This window comes from Cyprinodon tularosa, unplaced genomic scaffold, assembly GCF_016077235.1.
Source record: "Cyprinodon tularosa strain WSP-4 unplaced genomic scaffold, ASM1607723v1 ctg822, whole genome shotgun sequence".
Lineage (NCBI taxonomy): Eukaryota > Metazoa > Chordata > Actinopteri > Cyprinodontiformes > Cyprinodontidae > Cyprinodon > Cyprinodon tularosa.
This window is the reverse complement of record NW_024039588.1, coordinates 27,775-42,708: the sequence shown is the minus strand read 5'-3', so window position 1 is coordinate 42,708 and position 14,934 is coordinate 27,775. Positions and strand designations below refer to the sequence as shown.

At 50.1% G+C, this 14,934-nt stretch overlaps 1 protein-coding gene across 1 annotated transcript; it reads left to right on the top strand.

Annotated features, from left to right (window-relative positions):
- The first annotated feature begins 3,359 nt into the window (after positions 1-3,359).
- plod3 (procollagen-lysine, 2-oxoglutarate 5-dioxygenase 3) lies at positions 3,360-14,928 on the top strand. Its single transcript, XM_038272317.1, has 19 exons — positions 3,360-3,575; positions 4,130-4,221; positions 4,298-4,434; positions 6,662-6,825; positions 6,913-7,025; positions 7,257-7,320; positions 7,599-7,696; positions 9,703-9,804; positions 10,103-10,234; positions 10,309-10,430; positions 10,518-10,622; positions 10,697-10,822; positions 10,895-11,036; positions 11,130-11,243; positions 11,326-11,397; positions 11,478-11,582; positions 11,660-11,806; positions 14,272-14,397; positions 14,481-14,928. Exons 1-19 carry the CDS (start codon positions 3,494-3,496, stop codon positions 14,634-14,636), a joined length of 2,199 nt encoding a protein of 732 aa, XP_038128245.1. The 5' UTR covers positions 3,360-3,493; the 3' UTR covers positions 14,637-14,928.
- Positions 14,929-14,934: the final 6 nt, after the last annotated feature.

Here is a 14,934-nt window from a genome sequence, read left to right as displayed (position 1 = left end):
GCAGAAATACAGACATAGATCCAACAGCAGGACAGAAAAGGAGAGGATTTCTTTAGGTACCAGTAGGCCAGCGGAGGCCGACCGGCACCACGAAGCTGGACTCACTGTTAGCAGAGGCTGGTTACCATGGTTACCTACCCTGAACGCAGGCTAGCCTTCAGGGTTGATCTGAATCCTAGAAAACGCTCCACCCAGCAGCCAATCAGCTGTTAGGAAACAATTACCATGTTACCCACTGACCCTGAGATCTGTACAGCTCTATGTGTTTGGTGTCTATCTGTAATAGGTTTCTATTACTGTTCTCCTGGGCGGGCGGGTGGTGCAGCGACCCATATGTGGAGGCCTTAGTCCTCCACGCCGTCCACCCGGGTTTCCTGTCAGCCTACTGTTGAAAAAACAAGCCAGTAGTGCTGCAAAAATAATAAATAAAATCCTTATTCCTGTTCTCCCTGCTGCCCTCTGGGAAGAGGCTCCACAGCGTCTGATGCAGGTTCTGCAACAGCTTCTTCCCCGCCGCCATCACACTGATGACTAAAATGAAAAGAAAAATAGCTGAATGTGGAAAAACTAAATCATATCACATCTTATGTTTACATCTGATCACTGCTGATTTTACCCTTGGCTTAGATTTCTCCATCTAGATCTTCTCCTTGTTTATCCTGGTTCTGTATTTCCAATAAATGTGAAGCTCTAACTGCTCCAAACTCCTCAACAGAACATTTGGTTGTTTCTGTGAAATTATTTCTAAAATCCACCAACAGTCGAAGCTTCACAGAAACCAGAATGAAGCTGAAGGTTTATTGGTTCTTATTAAACATGTTTAACGGCTGATAAACAGGAAGTAGGTTTCTAGTGTTTCCTGTCCTGGATCATAACAAACGGCCCTGACTGTTTCATCTGCAGGAACTCCAGCAGTAAACGGTCTATTTCTTTATTTCTATGTCCTGTTTAACCGGTATGGCTCTGTGAATCTATGTCGCAGAGCTAGATGATAGCAGAACAGCTTTGCTTTCACATGAATGTTTGGTAGATATACTAAACTTTAATGAAAGTTTTTAGGGAGTAAAATCATTTACAGCGGAGATGGAAAGGGAGGTGAGAAAGATAGAGAGAATAAGAATAAAGGAGAGAGAGAGATACACTGAAGGAAAACCTGCAGTGATATTAATCTGGTTAGTTTATATCTGTAGCTGCTGCTCAGTATTTAGTCTCCATGAAGGCCTGGAACCAAACTGCTGTGGTACGTATGCATCAGCATGCTCGTTTATAAAGGATCCACAGCTTCTTCTGAAGGTAAATATGCTCAATAGCAGGAGTGGGCGGCCCCAGGCTCGCCCTGCAGGGGCCCAGCATAGATAGGAGGCAACAGGAGCCCCAGATACTGGAAGGACCCCAGATCACTGGCACACGAGGAGGGAGGACAGGGATGGCCCCACCCACCAGAGATCTCCTCTATATAAATCTGTTATCTAAATAAATTATATCTATTTATTTTTCATCCTTTCTTACATTCCAACCTTTTACTATCCTGTATTTGTTCTATAAAGTCTTAATGGCCTTCCCTGGTTCATTTTATAATAGATCAATTAAGCTCAATTTAATTAGTAGATATTGTGAGAAGATCCTTTGGATCAGGATGACAGTAAGAACTGGTATCTATGCAGGATCCTGGAACCATGAAGAGACCTGCAGCAGAGCGGCCCTCACTGCATCACAGGCTGGATAGATATGAGATATTAGACACAACCGCCTGCTTCATAAACCAACAGTAAGCAGGAGGCAGTGATGCTTCTGTGAACTGGATCATCAGAGTCTCTATGAAATAGAAATATGATGAAGTTTCATTTCAGAGGAAAACACATTCAGCTATTTCTGCACATTCAGCGCTGCAGAGCAGATTTTCACCTTCTGTCCCTCTGAGTTCTGCACAGCTCAGAAATCAGACGATCACTTCCTGTATTCATTTGATGCAATCCTGGCATCAGTCATTCTTTGCCTCCATGTTTGACTTTCACAGAGACTTTTTCCTCCAGAGGGGCTGGAACATCTAGAAAGAACCTGTGAGAAATGAGTGAAAAAGGACATAAAGGTTGTCTTTTAGTTTTAATGGATGATAAACCCTTTAGAGGATACGTCTAGAAAGACCCTGGGAAAGAACTGGTCCCATTATAAAAGGTCTGCTTGGAGATTAAACCCTGAGAGGTGAATTATCAGACCTCAGCCAGGTTAATCCCAAACGTAATCTTTGCTAAATGATATAATTAATGCAGAGCAAACAGGACTAGTGTCTGAAAGAGACGGGAGCAGCAATATTTTATTACAGTTTATTGATTGATTTCTATAAAGGATTTAATAAACTGTAATTTCCTGCTCCAAGCTTCCATCAGGGCTGCTGTAAGTCACTGATTAAGCGTTACGCCAGGCGGCTCCTTCCTCTTCCCTCTGATTGCGTCTCTAAACGGGTCCGATTCAGGGAACCCTGGTTCTGATGGACCATTAGAACAATCACAGCACGCTGATGATGCTGTTCTCTTTATAAACAGGACAGATGGAGCCGATATTCAAGATGAGACAGACAGTGGGAAAAGTTCCAAACATTTATTAAAACAAACAAAACAGAAGCCTTGAACCCCAGTGGACCTCAGCAGATGGCCGCTCACACTGAGCCTGGTTCTGCTGGAGGTTTCTTCCTGTTCAAAGGGAGTTTTTCCTCTCCACTGTCGCTACAAGCATGCTTAGTGTGAGGGATTGCTGAAGAGTCAATAAGTCGATGCAATCAGCTGGTTTTCCTTAGATAGAAAACTTTGAATCAATCTGACTGGATGATCTGGTTGATCTGGATCTATAAAGTGACCTGAGATGACATGATGTGAATTGGAGCTATAGAAATAAACTTTATAGAATTCAGTGGAACCAACAGAAGCAGTGTTTCCGTGTCAGACAGCAGCTCTAAAGCCAAGATCAGCTCCTGCTCTGTAATGATGTTTTTACCCACGCAGGAAACATCCACTTTATCTAACTGCTGTTGATGTTGCTGTTTGTATAACCAATCTGATCCTATAATCTGTGATAAACCCATAATCTGTTCAAACACATGCTGTTTTAGGCCCTGCTCCCTCCCCACGCTGTCTCCGTGGGTCTCCCTCTTTCCGTGGAATGTCACACACGTGGCACAGATTCAGATTCTTTTCACGAACTTTCTCCTCTTGGACAAATCCGAACAAAACCCCTTTCTGTCCCCGATTCCATCTGTCGGCCTGCCATTGGCTCAGAGCCTGTCAGTCAAACCTGCTGAACTTCTGATTGGCTGAGCGCAGAGACCCGCCTTTCTAGCGGTCTGTGTTTATTCTGGCAGATCTCGCGGCTAAAAGCATCGCGAGGTTTGGACCAGAGGAAACTGATGGACTGAGATTCCTGCGAGAAGAAGCGGATAAAGTAAAAGTTCTGTTCAACCGAACCGAGCGGGTTCTGATCGGGTTCTGACCGGGAAAACATGGCGTCCAGTCCGCTGCTGTTTCTCGCCGCTTTCTGCTTCCTGAGCTCCGTCAGCGCCGAACAGCGGAGGCTCTCTCCAGGTAAGGCCGCCCTGCGGGCTCCTCCGGCCGGCCTGCAGGAGAACAGTGAGCCGCTGGAGCTCCGGTACCACCGGAAACCTGCTACCAGAAAGTTCTGGTCCGGTTTAACCCGATAATAAAGCAGTTCTAATCGGTTCTGCTGGGTTCTAATCGGTTCTACTGGGTTCTGTTGGGCCCAATTTGAACAGAACCAGGCAGGATAAAAGAGAGATGTCTCCAGTCTGGTTCTGGTTCTGACCCAGGAGAAGGCCCTGAGCAGAACCCGAGGAGTCTGGGTGGAAGGTTCTGGTTCTGACCTGTTGGGACAGAACCAGCAGAGAGGAACGGGTCGCTCCAGGGTTCTGGTTCTGTTCAGTAGAACCAGAACCCTGCAGCCAAGAGGCTCTGTTACCATGGCAACCCGCCTCCTCCTCCTCCAGCTGCTGAGGTTCTGATGGGTCCAGAAGGTTCCTCCTGATGTTCTGGAGGGCCAGCTGTCAGACCCGGTCTGTAAGGTGGTTCTGGTAGCAGAGCAGATCTAGAGCAGGTAGAGTGACTCTGTGTGTCTCTGATAGAGAACCTCCTGGTTCTGACGGCTGCCACCGAGGAGACGGACGGCTTCCGCCGCTTCATGAGGACGGCCTCCCAGTTCAACTACACCGTCAAGGTGAGGGAACCAGAACCAGGAACACGGTTCCGGTTCTGCTGTCCGGGCTAACCGGGTCACCATGCGGTTCTGACAGGTTCTGGGTCTGGGGGAGGAGTGGAGAGGAGGAGACGTGGCCCGCACCGTGGGAGGAGGTCAGAAGGTCCGATGGCTGAAGAAGGAGCTGCTGGAGCTGGAGAAGAACCAGGAGCAGCTGGTCATGTTCGTGGACAGGTAACCAGAACCGGGCCTTTGTTCACAGGTAACCAGAACCAGCTGACCCAGTTCTGCTTCTCTGGGGACTGGGTGGAGGCGGCAGGCTGCGTCCTCCATGGACCCGGTCCACCTGGACTGGATCCTCCACAGTTTAAACGTCTCAGATATCAGATTTATAGTCCCACCCTGCAGAGAGATTAGAATCTGAGCTTAACTATCAGCCAAACCCATTTCCACAGTAACAGATTAAAACCTTTAGATAAACCAAACATTACCGCCACATATCTGACTCTATAACAACTAAAACAACTATTTTCATTCATTTCAGACGGAACTATTCACACATTAAGCTCAACTCCTAATATTCACCACTGTTCTGCACCATTTTTCCTCTGATCACGGAGCAGCTGGTTTAATAAAATAATCAAAAGAATCAAAATAAACGGAGACTTTTAGTGTCTCCTTGTTAGATAGCAGAGCTCAGTCTGTCTTTCCTTCCAGACTGACAATGATTGTTTTTTTCTTTCAGCTACTTTAGATCCCCGATCAATAATATCATTCAGGCCTAGACTCCATCATTCAGGCCTAGACTCCATCATTCAGGCCTAGACTCCATCATTCAGGCCTAGACTCCATCATTCAAGCTCATTTTATAGCTTAGATAAAGTTATATGGATTAGCTTAACAGAGAGTGAGGGCTAAATGCTGCTAATTAGCTGCTACTTATTAGGATATTTTGATCCAGCTGTAATTGACCAATCACAGCCTTCCCAGCTTTCACTGACTCCTCCCACTCCACTCGTTGGTCGTGTTCCATCCTGGTGGTGCTGCTCCCTGGTGGTGCTCCTCCATGGTGGTGCTCCTCCATGGTGGTGCTCCTCCCTGGTGGTGCTCCTCCATGGTGGTGCTCCTCCATGGTGGTGCCCCTCCCTGGTGGTGCTCCTCCCTGGTGGTGCTCCTCCCTGGTTGTGTTCCTCCCTGGTGGTGCTCCTCCATGGTGGTGCTCCTCCCTGGTGGTGCTCCTCCATGGTGGTGCTCCTCCATGGTGGTGCCCCTCCCTGGTGGTGCTCCATCCTGGTGGTGCTCCTCCCTGGTGGTGCTGCTCCCTGGTGGTGCTGCTCCCTGGTGGTGCTCCTCCCTGGTGGTGCTCCATCCTGGTGGTGCTCCTCCCTGGTGGTGCTCCATCCTGGTGGTGCTCCTCCCTGGTGGTGCTGCTCCCTGGTGGTGCTCCTCCCTGGTGGTGCTGCTCCCTGGTGGTGCCCCTCCCTGGTGGTGCCCCTCCCTGGTGGTGCTCCTCCCTGGTGGTGCTCCTCCATGGTGGTGCTCCTCCATGGTGGTGCCCCTCCCTGGTGGTGCTCCATCCTGGTGGTGCTCCTCCCTGGTGGTGCTGCTCCCTGGTGGTGCTGCTCCCTGGTGGTGCTCCTCCCTGGTGGTGCTCCATCCTGGTGGTGCTCCTCCCTGGTGGTGCTGCTCCCTGGTGGTGCTCCTCCCTGGTGGTGCTCCTCCCTGGTGGTGCTCCTCCATGGTGGTGCTCCTCCCTGGTGGTGCTCCTCCATGGTGGTGCCCCTCCCTGGTGGTGCTCCTCCATGGTGGTGCTCCTCCCTGGTGGTGCTGCTCCCTGGTGGTGCTGCTCCCTGGTGGTGCTCCTCCCTGGTGGTGCTCCTCCCTGGTGGTGCTCCTCCATGGTGGTGCTCCTCCCTGGTGGTGCTCCTCCATGGTGGTGCTCCTCCCTGGTGGTGCTCCTCCATGGTGGTGCTCCTCCCTGGTTGTGTTCCTCCATGGTGGTGCTCCTCCCTGGTGGTGCTCCTCCCTGGTGGTGCTCCTCCCTGGTGGTGCTCCTCCATGGTGGTGCTCCTCCCTGGTGGTGCTCCTCCATGGTGGTGCTCCTCCCTGGTGGTGCTCCTCCATGGTGGTGCCCCTCCCTGGTTGTGTTCCTCCATGGTGGTGCTCCTCCCTGGTGGTGCTCCTCCCTGGTGGTGCTCCTCCCTGGTGGTGCTCCTCCATGGTGGTGCTCCTCCCTGGTGGTGCTCCTCCATGGTGGTGCTCCTCCCTGGTTGTGTTCCTCCCTGGTTGTGTTCCTCCCTGGTGGTGCTCCTCCCTGGTGGTTCTCCTCCCTGGTGGTTCTCCTCCCTGGTGGTGCTCCTCCCTGGTGGTGCTCCTCCATGGTGGTGCTCCTCCATGGCCGTGCTCCTCCCTGGTTTTGCTCCTCCAGCTGAGCACTGATAGAACCTCTCTGTGTCTGCAGCTATGACGTGATCTTCGCTGGAGGTCCAGAGGAGCTGCTCTCCAAGTTCTCTGCTCTGGGTCACAGGGTGGTCTTCTCAGCTGAGGGGTTCTGCTGGCCCGACCAGCGCCTGGCCTCTAAATACCCTCAGGTGCATTCTGGGAAGCGCTACCTCAACTCAGGAGGTGAGGCCCTGGAAGCGACCCGGCTGCCGGGTTCTGGTTCCGCCCCGTGTTCAGGTTCTGGTTCCGTCTGACTGTGTCTGTGTTCAGGGTTCATCGGGTTCGCTCCGGACCTCAGCGCCATCGTCCAGCAGTGGAAGTTCAAGGACAACGATGACGACCAGCTGTTCTACACCAAGATCTACCTGGACAAGAAGCAGAGGGTAACTGGACCAGACGCCGCCTCTGATTGGTTCCACCAGACCAACCAGATCAGAACCAGCTCAGCAGAACCAGGGTCTGCTGAGATGGCTCTGGCTGGGGGCCGGATGGGGGCCTGAATGACGAGGGCTCAGGACCCCAATCCTACCGGGGAGGGGCTCGGTTTGGTGGTGGTGATGATGATGATGATGATGATGATGATGATGATGATGATGATCTGGTTTGTCTTTCAGACCAAGTTCAACATGACTCTTGATCACCGCTCCAGAATCTTCCAGAACCTGAACGGAGCTATTGGTAAGAAGCCGTCCCTGCGCCAGTTGTTCTGGGCCGGTTCTTGGTTCTTTCCAGTGTAGTGGACCTTTTCAGAACCAGACCTTCTGCCTTCTTCATCACTTTGAGCTTCAGCCGGTTTTTCTCTGTGAGGTTCTGGTTCTGATGGTAACTGGTTCTAAACTTCAGTGGTCCACAGAACCTGTTCTGACAGACCCGTGTTTGGACCTTATGTCCAGCGGGATCGATAGTTAGCCTCAGAACCAGAACCACCAGTTCTAACACGCCTCTCTGTCTGACAGACGAGGTGGTCCTGAAGTTCGAGAGGGCAAAGGTCAGAGTGAGGAACGTCGCCTACGACACGCTTCCTGTCATCATCCATGGCAACGGACCCACCAAGGTAACGGCCAATCACAGGCCTCCATTCAGACCAGCTGACCTCTGGGCAGGAAGTGAAGCTTCCCCCTCAGCAGTCCTTTTAACCAGAGAAAGTTCTGGAGTCGGACCTTCCTGTAGAACTTTGACTCGTCCAACATCCCAGTAACGCTGCAGTGTCACCCCATTAGTTTCCCAGAAACCTCCCAGCAATCTCCCAGTGTCGTCCTAGTAACGCCCCAGTATCGTCCTAGTAACATCCCAGTATTGTCCTAGTAACATCCCAGTATTGTCCTAGTAACGCCCCAGTATTGTCCTAGTAACGTCCCAGTATTGTCCTAGTAATGCCCCAGTATTGTCCTAGTGACATCCCAGTATTGTCCTAGTAACGTCCCAGTATTGTCCTAGTAACACCCCAGTATTGTCCTAGTAACATCCCAGTATTGTCCTAGTAACATCCCAGTATTGTCCTAGTAACGCCCCAGTATTGTCCTAGTAACGCCCCAGTATTGTCCTAGTAACGCCCCAGTATTGTCCTAGTAACACCCCAGTATTGTCCTAGTAACATCCCAGTATTGTCCTAGTAACATCCCAGTATTGTCCTAGTAACATCCCAGTATTGTCCTAGTAACGCCCCAGTATTGTCCTAGTAACACCCCAGTATTGTCCTAGTAACATCCCAGTATTGTCCTAGTAACGTCCCAGTATTGTCCTAGTAACGTCCCAGTATTGTCCTAGTAACGCCCCAGTATTGTCCTAGTAACGCCCCAGTATTGTCCTAGTAACATTCCAGTATTGTCCTAGTAACGCCCCAGTATTGTCCTAGTAACGCCCCAGTATTGTCCTAGTAACGCCCCAGTATTGTCCTAGTAACGCCCCAGTATTGTCCTAGTAACATTCCAGTATTGTCCTAGTAACGCCCCAGTATTGTCCTAGTAACGCCCCAGTATTGTCCTAGTAAAGTCCCAGTATTGTCCTAGTAAAGTCCCAGTATTGTCCTAGTAACGCCCCAGTATTGTCCTAGTAACACCCCAGTATTGTCCTAGTAACATCCCAGTATTGTCCTAGTAACGTCCCAGTATTGTCCTAGTAACGTCCCAGTATTGTCCTAGTAACGCCCCAGTATTGTCCTAGTAACATCCCAGTATTGTCCTAGTAACGTCCCAGTATTGTCCTAGTAACGCCCCAGTATTGTCCTAGTAAAGTCCCAGTATTGTCCTAGTAAAGTCCCAGTATTGTCCTAGTAACATTCCAGTATTGTCCTAGTAACGCCCCAGTATTGTCCTAGTAACGCCCCAGTATTGTCCTAGTAAAGTCCCAGTATTGTCCTAGTAACATTCCAGTATTGTCCTAGTAACGCCCTAGTATTGTCCTAGTAAAGTCCCAGTATTGTCCTAGTAACGTCCCAGTATTGTCCTAGTAAAGTCCCAGTATTGTCCTAGTAAAGTCCCAGTATTGTCCTAGTAACGCCCCAGTATTGTCCTAGTAAAGTCCCAGTATTGTCCTAGTAAAGTCCCAGTATTGTCCTAGTAAAGTCCCAGTATAGTCCTAGTAACGTCCCAGTGTTGTCCTAGTAACATTCCAGTATTGTCCTAGTAACGCCCTAGTATTGTCCCAGTATTGTCCTAGTAACGCCCCAGTATTGTCCTAGTAACGCCCCAGTATTGTCCTAGTAACGTCCCAGTATCGTCCTAGTAACGTCCCAGTATCGTCCTAGTAACGCCCCAGTATTGTCCTAGTAACGCCCCAGTATTGTCCTAGTAACGCCCCAGTATCGTCCTAGTAACGTCCCAGTATGGTCCTAGTAACGTCCCAGTATTGTCCTAGTAACGCCCCAGTATTGTCCTAGTAACGCCCCAGTATTGTCCTAGTAACGTCCCAGTATTGTCCTAGTAACGCCCCAGTATTGTCCTAGTAACGCCCCAGTACTGTCCTAGTAACATCCCAGTATTGTCCTAGTAACGTCCCAGTATTGTCCTAGTAACGCCCCAGTATTGTCCTAGTAATGCCCCGTAACGTCTGTGTCCACAGCTGCAGCTCAACTACCTGGGGAACTACGTCCCCACAGCCTGGACCTACGAGAATGGTTGTGGGGTCTGTGACGACGACTTGCTGCTGCTCAGCGACGCTGCGGTACGTCCCTGCTGCTGTCTGTGTCCCTGATCTACACTGACGGGTCTTTCAGTGTGTTCTGGATCTACGCTGACGGCGCCGTCTGTGTGTTCTGGATCTATGCTGACGGGTCTTTCAGTGTGTTCTGGATCTACGCTGACTGCGCCGTCTGTGTGTTCTGGATCTACGCTGATGGGTCTTTCAGTGTGTTCTGGATCTATGCTGACGGCGCCGTCTGTGTGTTCTGGATCTACGCCGTCTTTGTGTTGTGGATCTGTGCTGACGGGTCAGTGTGTTGTGGATCTACGCTGTGTTTCAGGACGAGGAGCTGCCGCTGGTCTTCGTGGCGGTCTTCATCGAACACGCCACGCCCTTCATGGAGGAGTTCCTGGAGCGGCTCAGCACCCTGAACTACCCGAAGACCAGGATCCGCCTCTTCATCCACAACAACGTAGGCCCCGCCCACAGTCAGGATTCTGTAGCGTTCTGGTCCGGTTCTGCCTCGCTGACCCGTCCCGTCTGCAGGTGGTGTACCACGAGCAGCACGTCCAGCGGTTCTGGGAGCGCCACAGGACTCTGTTCCCGGACGCCGTGATGGTGGGACCTGAGGAGGGCCTGCAGGAGGACCAGGCCAGGACCATGGCCATGTGAGTGAAGCCGGTTCTGGTTCTAGGACTGCTGGGTCCGATTCGGACCTTGGGACCAGAAGCTAACCCTGTCCTGTGGTTCTACAGCGAGGCGTGCAAGAAGAACCCGGACTGTGATTATTACTTCAGCATAGACTCGGACGTGGCGCTGACCAACCCGGATACCCTGAGGATCCTTATCGAGGAGAACAAGTAGGTTCTGGTCGGTTCTGGCCGTGACAGCGACCCGCTAACGGGTGGCTAACGGCTCCGGTTCTGTCCTCCAGGTCCGTCATCGCCCCCATGCTGTCCAAACATGGGAAGCTGTGGAGTAACTTCTGGGGCGCTCTGAGTCCAGAGGGGTTCTACTCCCGGTCCGAGGACTACATCGAGATCGTCCAGGGGAAGAGGATGTAAGTTCTGACCCGACTCAGTGACCCGTCTGAGGGGGAACCGCTGATCAGAACCGGTTCTGTTGTGTCCAGAGGCGTGTGGAACGTGCCGTACATCACCCAGGTCTACCTGATCCGGGGCGCCGTCCTGCGCTCCAAACTGGCCCAGGTCAGCATCTTCGTGGACGAGGGGATGGACCCGGACATGGTGTTCTGCAGGAGCTTCAGGGACCAGGTACTGTCCGCCGTTCTGTTGTACTGTCCGCCGTTCTGTAGCACAGCGACCCAGTTCTGATGATACGGACTCACCAGAACCGTGTGTCCGCAGGGCGTCTTCATGTTCGTGTCCAACCGGGACGAGTTCGGCCGCCTAGTGGCGTCCTCCAACTTCAACACGTCCAGACTCTACCCAGACATGTGGCAGATCTTTGACAACCCTCTGGTCAGAACCTAGCCCACGGGTCGCACTGTGTTCTGCTGGAGGACAGGTCCGACTCAGTCTTTGTGTCTCTGTGTCCCTGCAGGACTGGAGGGAGAAGTACATCCATGAGAACTACTCCAAGATCTTCGAGGAGGGGAGCGACGCCGTGGAGCAGGTACCCAGGCTCTGGGCCGGGCCCAGGCAGGAGGTTCTGGTCTGGTTTGGGTTCTGATGTCCTGATTGTTGTCCCCTCAGCCCTGTCCTGATGTCTACTGGTTCCCAGCCTTCAGCGATAAGATGTGTGACCAGCTGGTGGAGACCATGGAGGACCACGGCCAGTGGTCTGGAGGCTCCCACAAGGTACCGGTTAGGGCCCGGCGGGTCGAGCCGCATGGTTCTGCTCGGCGCTCACACAGGTTCTGGTTCTGTTCCATCAGGACGAGCGTCTGGCCGGCGGCTACGAGAACGTCCCGACTGTGGACATCCACATGAACCAGATCGGCTTTGAGAAGGAGTGGCTGAAGTTCCTTAAAGACTACATCGCCCCCGTCACTGAGAAGCTCTACCCAGGATACTACCCCAGGGTAGGAACCAGAACGGGCCTGGACCCGGAGGAGACAGAGGAACAAACCTTTGAGATGTCTGATGATTCTGAGTCTGTGAGGGAAGAAAGGCTCTTTGATGATTTATTTGACTGTTTTTAGGGTTTTTTTATTTATTAGTTCAGACAAATCGTTAATGTGAAGGTCGGTTCTGGTTCTGTTCAGGTCTGAATGAACCAGAACTCAACATAGAACTGAAAGAAGAAAATTCGTTAAGGATTTTTTTCAATCCAAATATTAATTGTTGCAGCTAAATGCTAATATTAGTTTGACCAAATAATTTCTTCTATATGATCGTAATGAATATCACTGGCTGCTGCTGAAGGTTCCATGTTATTAACACGCTACATACTTCATAACCTCAGCAGTGTTTACCATGCTAAAGCTTCATCAGGCTAATGCTGCCTTTAAGTTAGCATGCTAATGTTAGGCTGCTAATACTGCCTTTAAAAATTAGGGAAGTCATATTTAAATGTTAAATTCTGGCTTAAACATGTATATAAATGTACTCCTTATCAGATCATATTGTACCAAAATTTAGAAAAATTCTATAAAAAATTCTATAAAAAAAAGAATCCTGTCTTAAAATCAGTTGTTTTTTCCGTTGGAGTGGAGAGATTTACTCATTACATCGGTTCATGACAGGTTTTTTTAAATCGTAGGGAAATCATATTTAAATGTCAAATCATTCTGGCTTAAACATGTATATAAATGTTCTTTTTATCAGACTATATTATCCTAAAATCTGTGTTTTTTCGTTTTATCTTCTGCAGGCCAGTTAGTTCTACGTCAGCCTGAACACCTAAATTCGGCCAATCATATATCAACGGTCATCTGTCAATCAAATGTTTTGGGTCATAGCATCTTGATTCATATGTCGCAGCTAATATACGCAGCGGTTGAAACCAGAATCCTTTCCTTTCCCATTGAGTTGCGTCCCAGTGTTCACGGGGATGGACGTCTGTGTCTTCGGCAGGCGTAGAGCTAACAGAACTGGCAGCGTTGCGAGGCAAGGGCTCAAACATGTACGGCTGGAAGCCTTCTACACCAAACCAAGCTTCTGCCGCCCTGGCGTCCTCTTCCACAACATCTTCGTCCCCGCTTTCCTCCTCTAAATAAAAAATGGATGACGGAGGAGACTCATCCACGACCTCCGACACTAAACTCTCCTCCTCTTGCATGTTTCCTCTGTCCATAGCGTTCCTTGACAGCGTCGTTTCTAAGTCACCAATTTAGTGCTACTTGGTCCCAATGGAATTTCCCATTGTGAAACCTACTAGCACTACGTTGCTAACTGGTTAGCGAGATGCTTCCTACAAACTGGCCACAACCCAACCTGCTTGCGAACCTTCCGCCACAACAATCCCGCCCCCTTGATAAACGACCAATCAGATTCACTTTATTCACTCGTGTAAAGTCGGGCATCACTGGGAGAATTCAGAAATGCAACGGTTGGAACGGCCGCTTACCTACGACATGCTAATGTTAGGCTGCTAATACTGTGTTTAAGATAACGTGCGAATAATAGCCTGCAAATACTACTTTTTAGTTAGCATGCAAATTTTAGGCTGCTAATACTGCCTTTAATATAGCATGCTAATGTTAGGCTGCTAATACTGTGTTTAAGATAACGTGCGAATAATAGCCTGCAAATACTACTTTTTAGTTAGCATGCTAATGTTAGGCTGCTAATACTGCCTTTAATATAGCATGCTAATGTTAGGCTGCTAATACTGCCTTTAATATAGCATGCTAATGTTAGGCTGCTAATACTGTGTTTAAGATAACGTGCGAATAATAGCCTGCAAATACTACTTTTTAGTTAGCATGCTAATGTTAGGCTGCTAATACTGCCTTTAATATAGCATGCTAATGTTAGGCTGCTAATACTGTGTTAAGATAACATGCTAATAATAAGCTGCTAATACTGCTTTTAAGTTAGCATGCTAATGTTAGGCTGCTAATACTGTCATGCTGAGACCAACTTCAAGGCTGATTTAGGAAGCAGATTATTGTAGCACCTAGATCCTGTTAAATAGATTATGACTCAAATAATCACAACTCTGATGAATATTTGAAGGTTATAAACGTGGGCAAGTCTGAGCGTTAGCCTAGGTCACAGAGAACTGCTAAAGGAAGTATGATAGGAAGCATCCTGCTTCCTCCCGTCTTCCTCACTGGCTACTGATGAAGAATCTGACGGATGTAATGACCAAAGCTAACATGCTAATGCTAGTTTTTATCATGTCTTTTCTCAGTGTTGACATTAACAAAGTTGCCTTTTTAGGATCTTATTAAACGATGCCATCAGCCCAGATATTGGATCATAAACTCGTTTAGCAGCGTGTTTGTAAAGGGAGGTGCCGGGTCAGAAACACGCCTCTATGTCCAGCAGCTGAATCCAACATGGCCGCCTTCTCTAATGGCTTCCTCTGCTCCGCCCTCAGGCCCACTCCATCATGAACTTCGTGGTGCGGTACCGTCCAGACGAGCAGCCGTCTCTGCGACCGCATCACGACTCCTCCACCTTCACCATCAACATCGCCCTGAACAGGAAGGGCATCGACTACCAGGTACCCGCCCCCCCCCCCCACACAGCCCAGAACCAGAACCGCTGACCCAGACGGTTCTAACTGAACCTCTGAACGTGTTTCAGGGCGGAGGCTGCAGGTTCCTGCGCTACGACTGCAAGGTGGAGTCTCCCAGGAAGGGCTGGTCCTTCATGCACCCGGGCCGCCTCACGCACTACCACGAGGGCCTGCCCACCACCCAGGGCACCCGATACATCATGGTGTCCTTCGTGGACCCCTGAGGGCCAATCCCAGCGCGCCTCGTCACATCACTGCGTTCATGGTTTCAGACGGGAACCTGAATGCAGCATCCTTTCAGAATAAGAGCCCCTTCATTGAGTTCTAAAAGAACACGTCACATTTCAGGGTCCTGAAGGCATCGCTGCTGGGCATTTCAAAATAAGAGTCTTTCCTATGGGTTTGTCACCTGCTGCCTTAAATGAGTCTATGCAACTCTGTGTGTGTGTGTGTGTGAGTGAGGACGTTTCTACCAAAGTGAGGACCCTGCTGCTCCTCTTCCAGCAGCTTATGGAGGCTCAG

Coding starts and splice junctions, on each gene's coding strand:
- plod3 (XM_038272317.1), top strand. CDS start 3,494: ATGGCGTCCAGTCCGCTGCTGTTTCTCGCCGCTTTCTGCTTCCTGAGC. Junction 10,823..10,894: donor ATCGTCCAGGGGAAGAGGAT/GTAAGTTCTGAC, acceptor TGTTGTGTCCAG/AGGCGTGTGGAACGTGCCGT. Junction 11,398..11,477: donor GGAGCGACGCCGTGGAGCAG/GTACCCAGGCTC, acceptor TTGTCCCCTCAG/CCCTGTCCTGATGTCTACTG.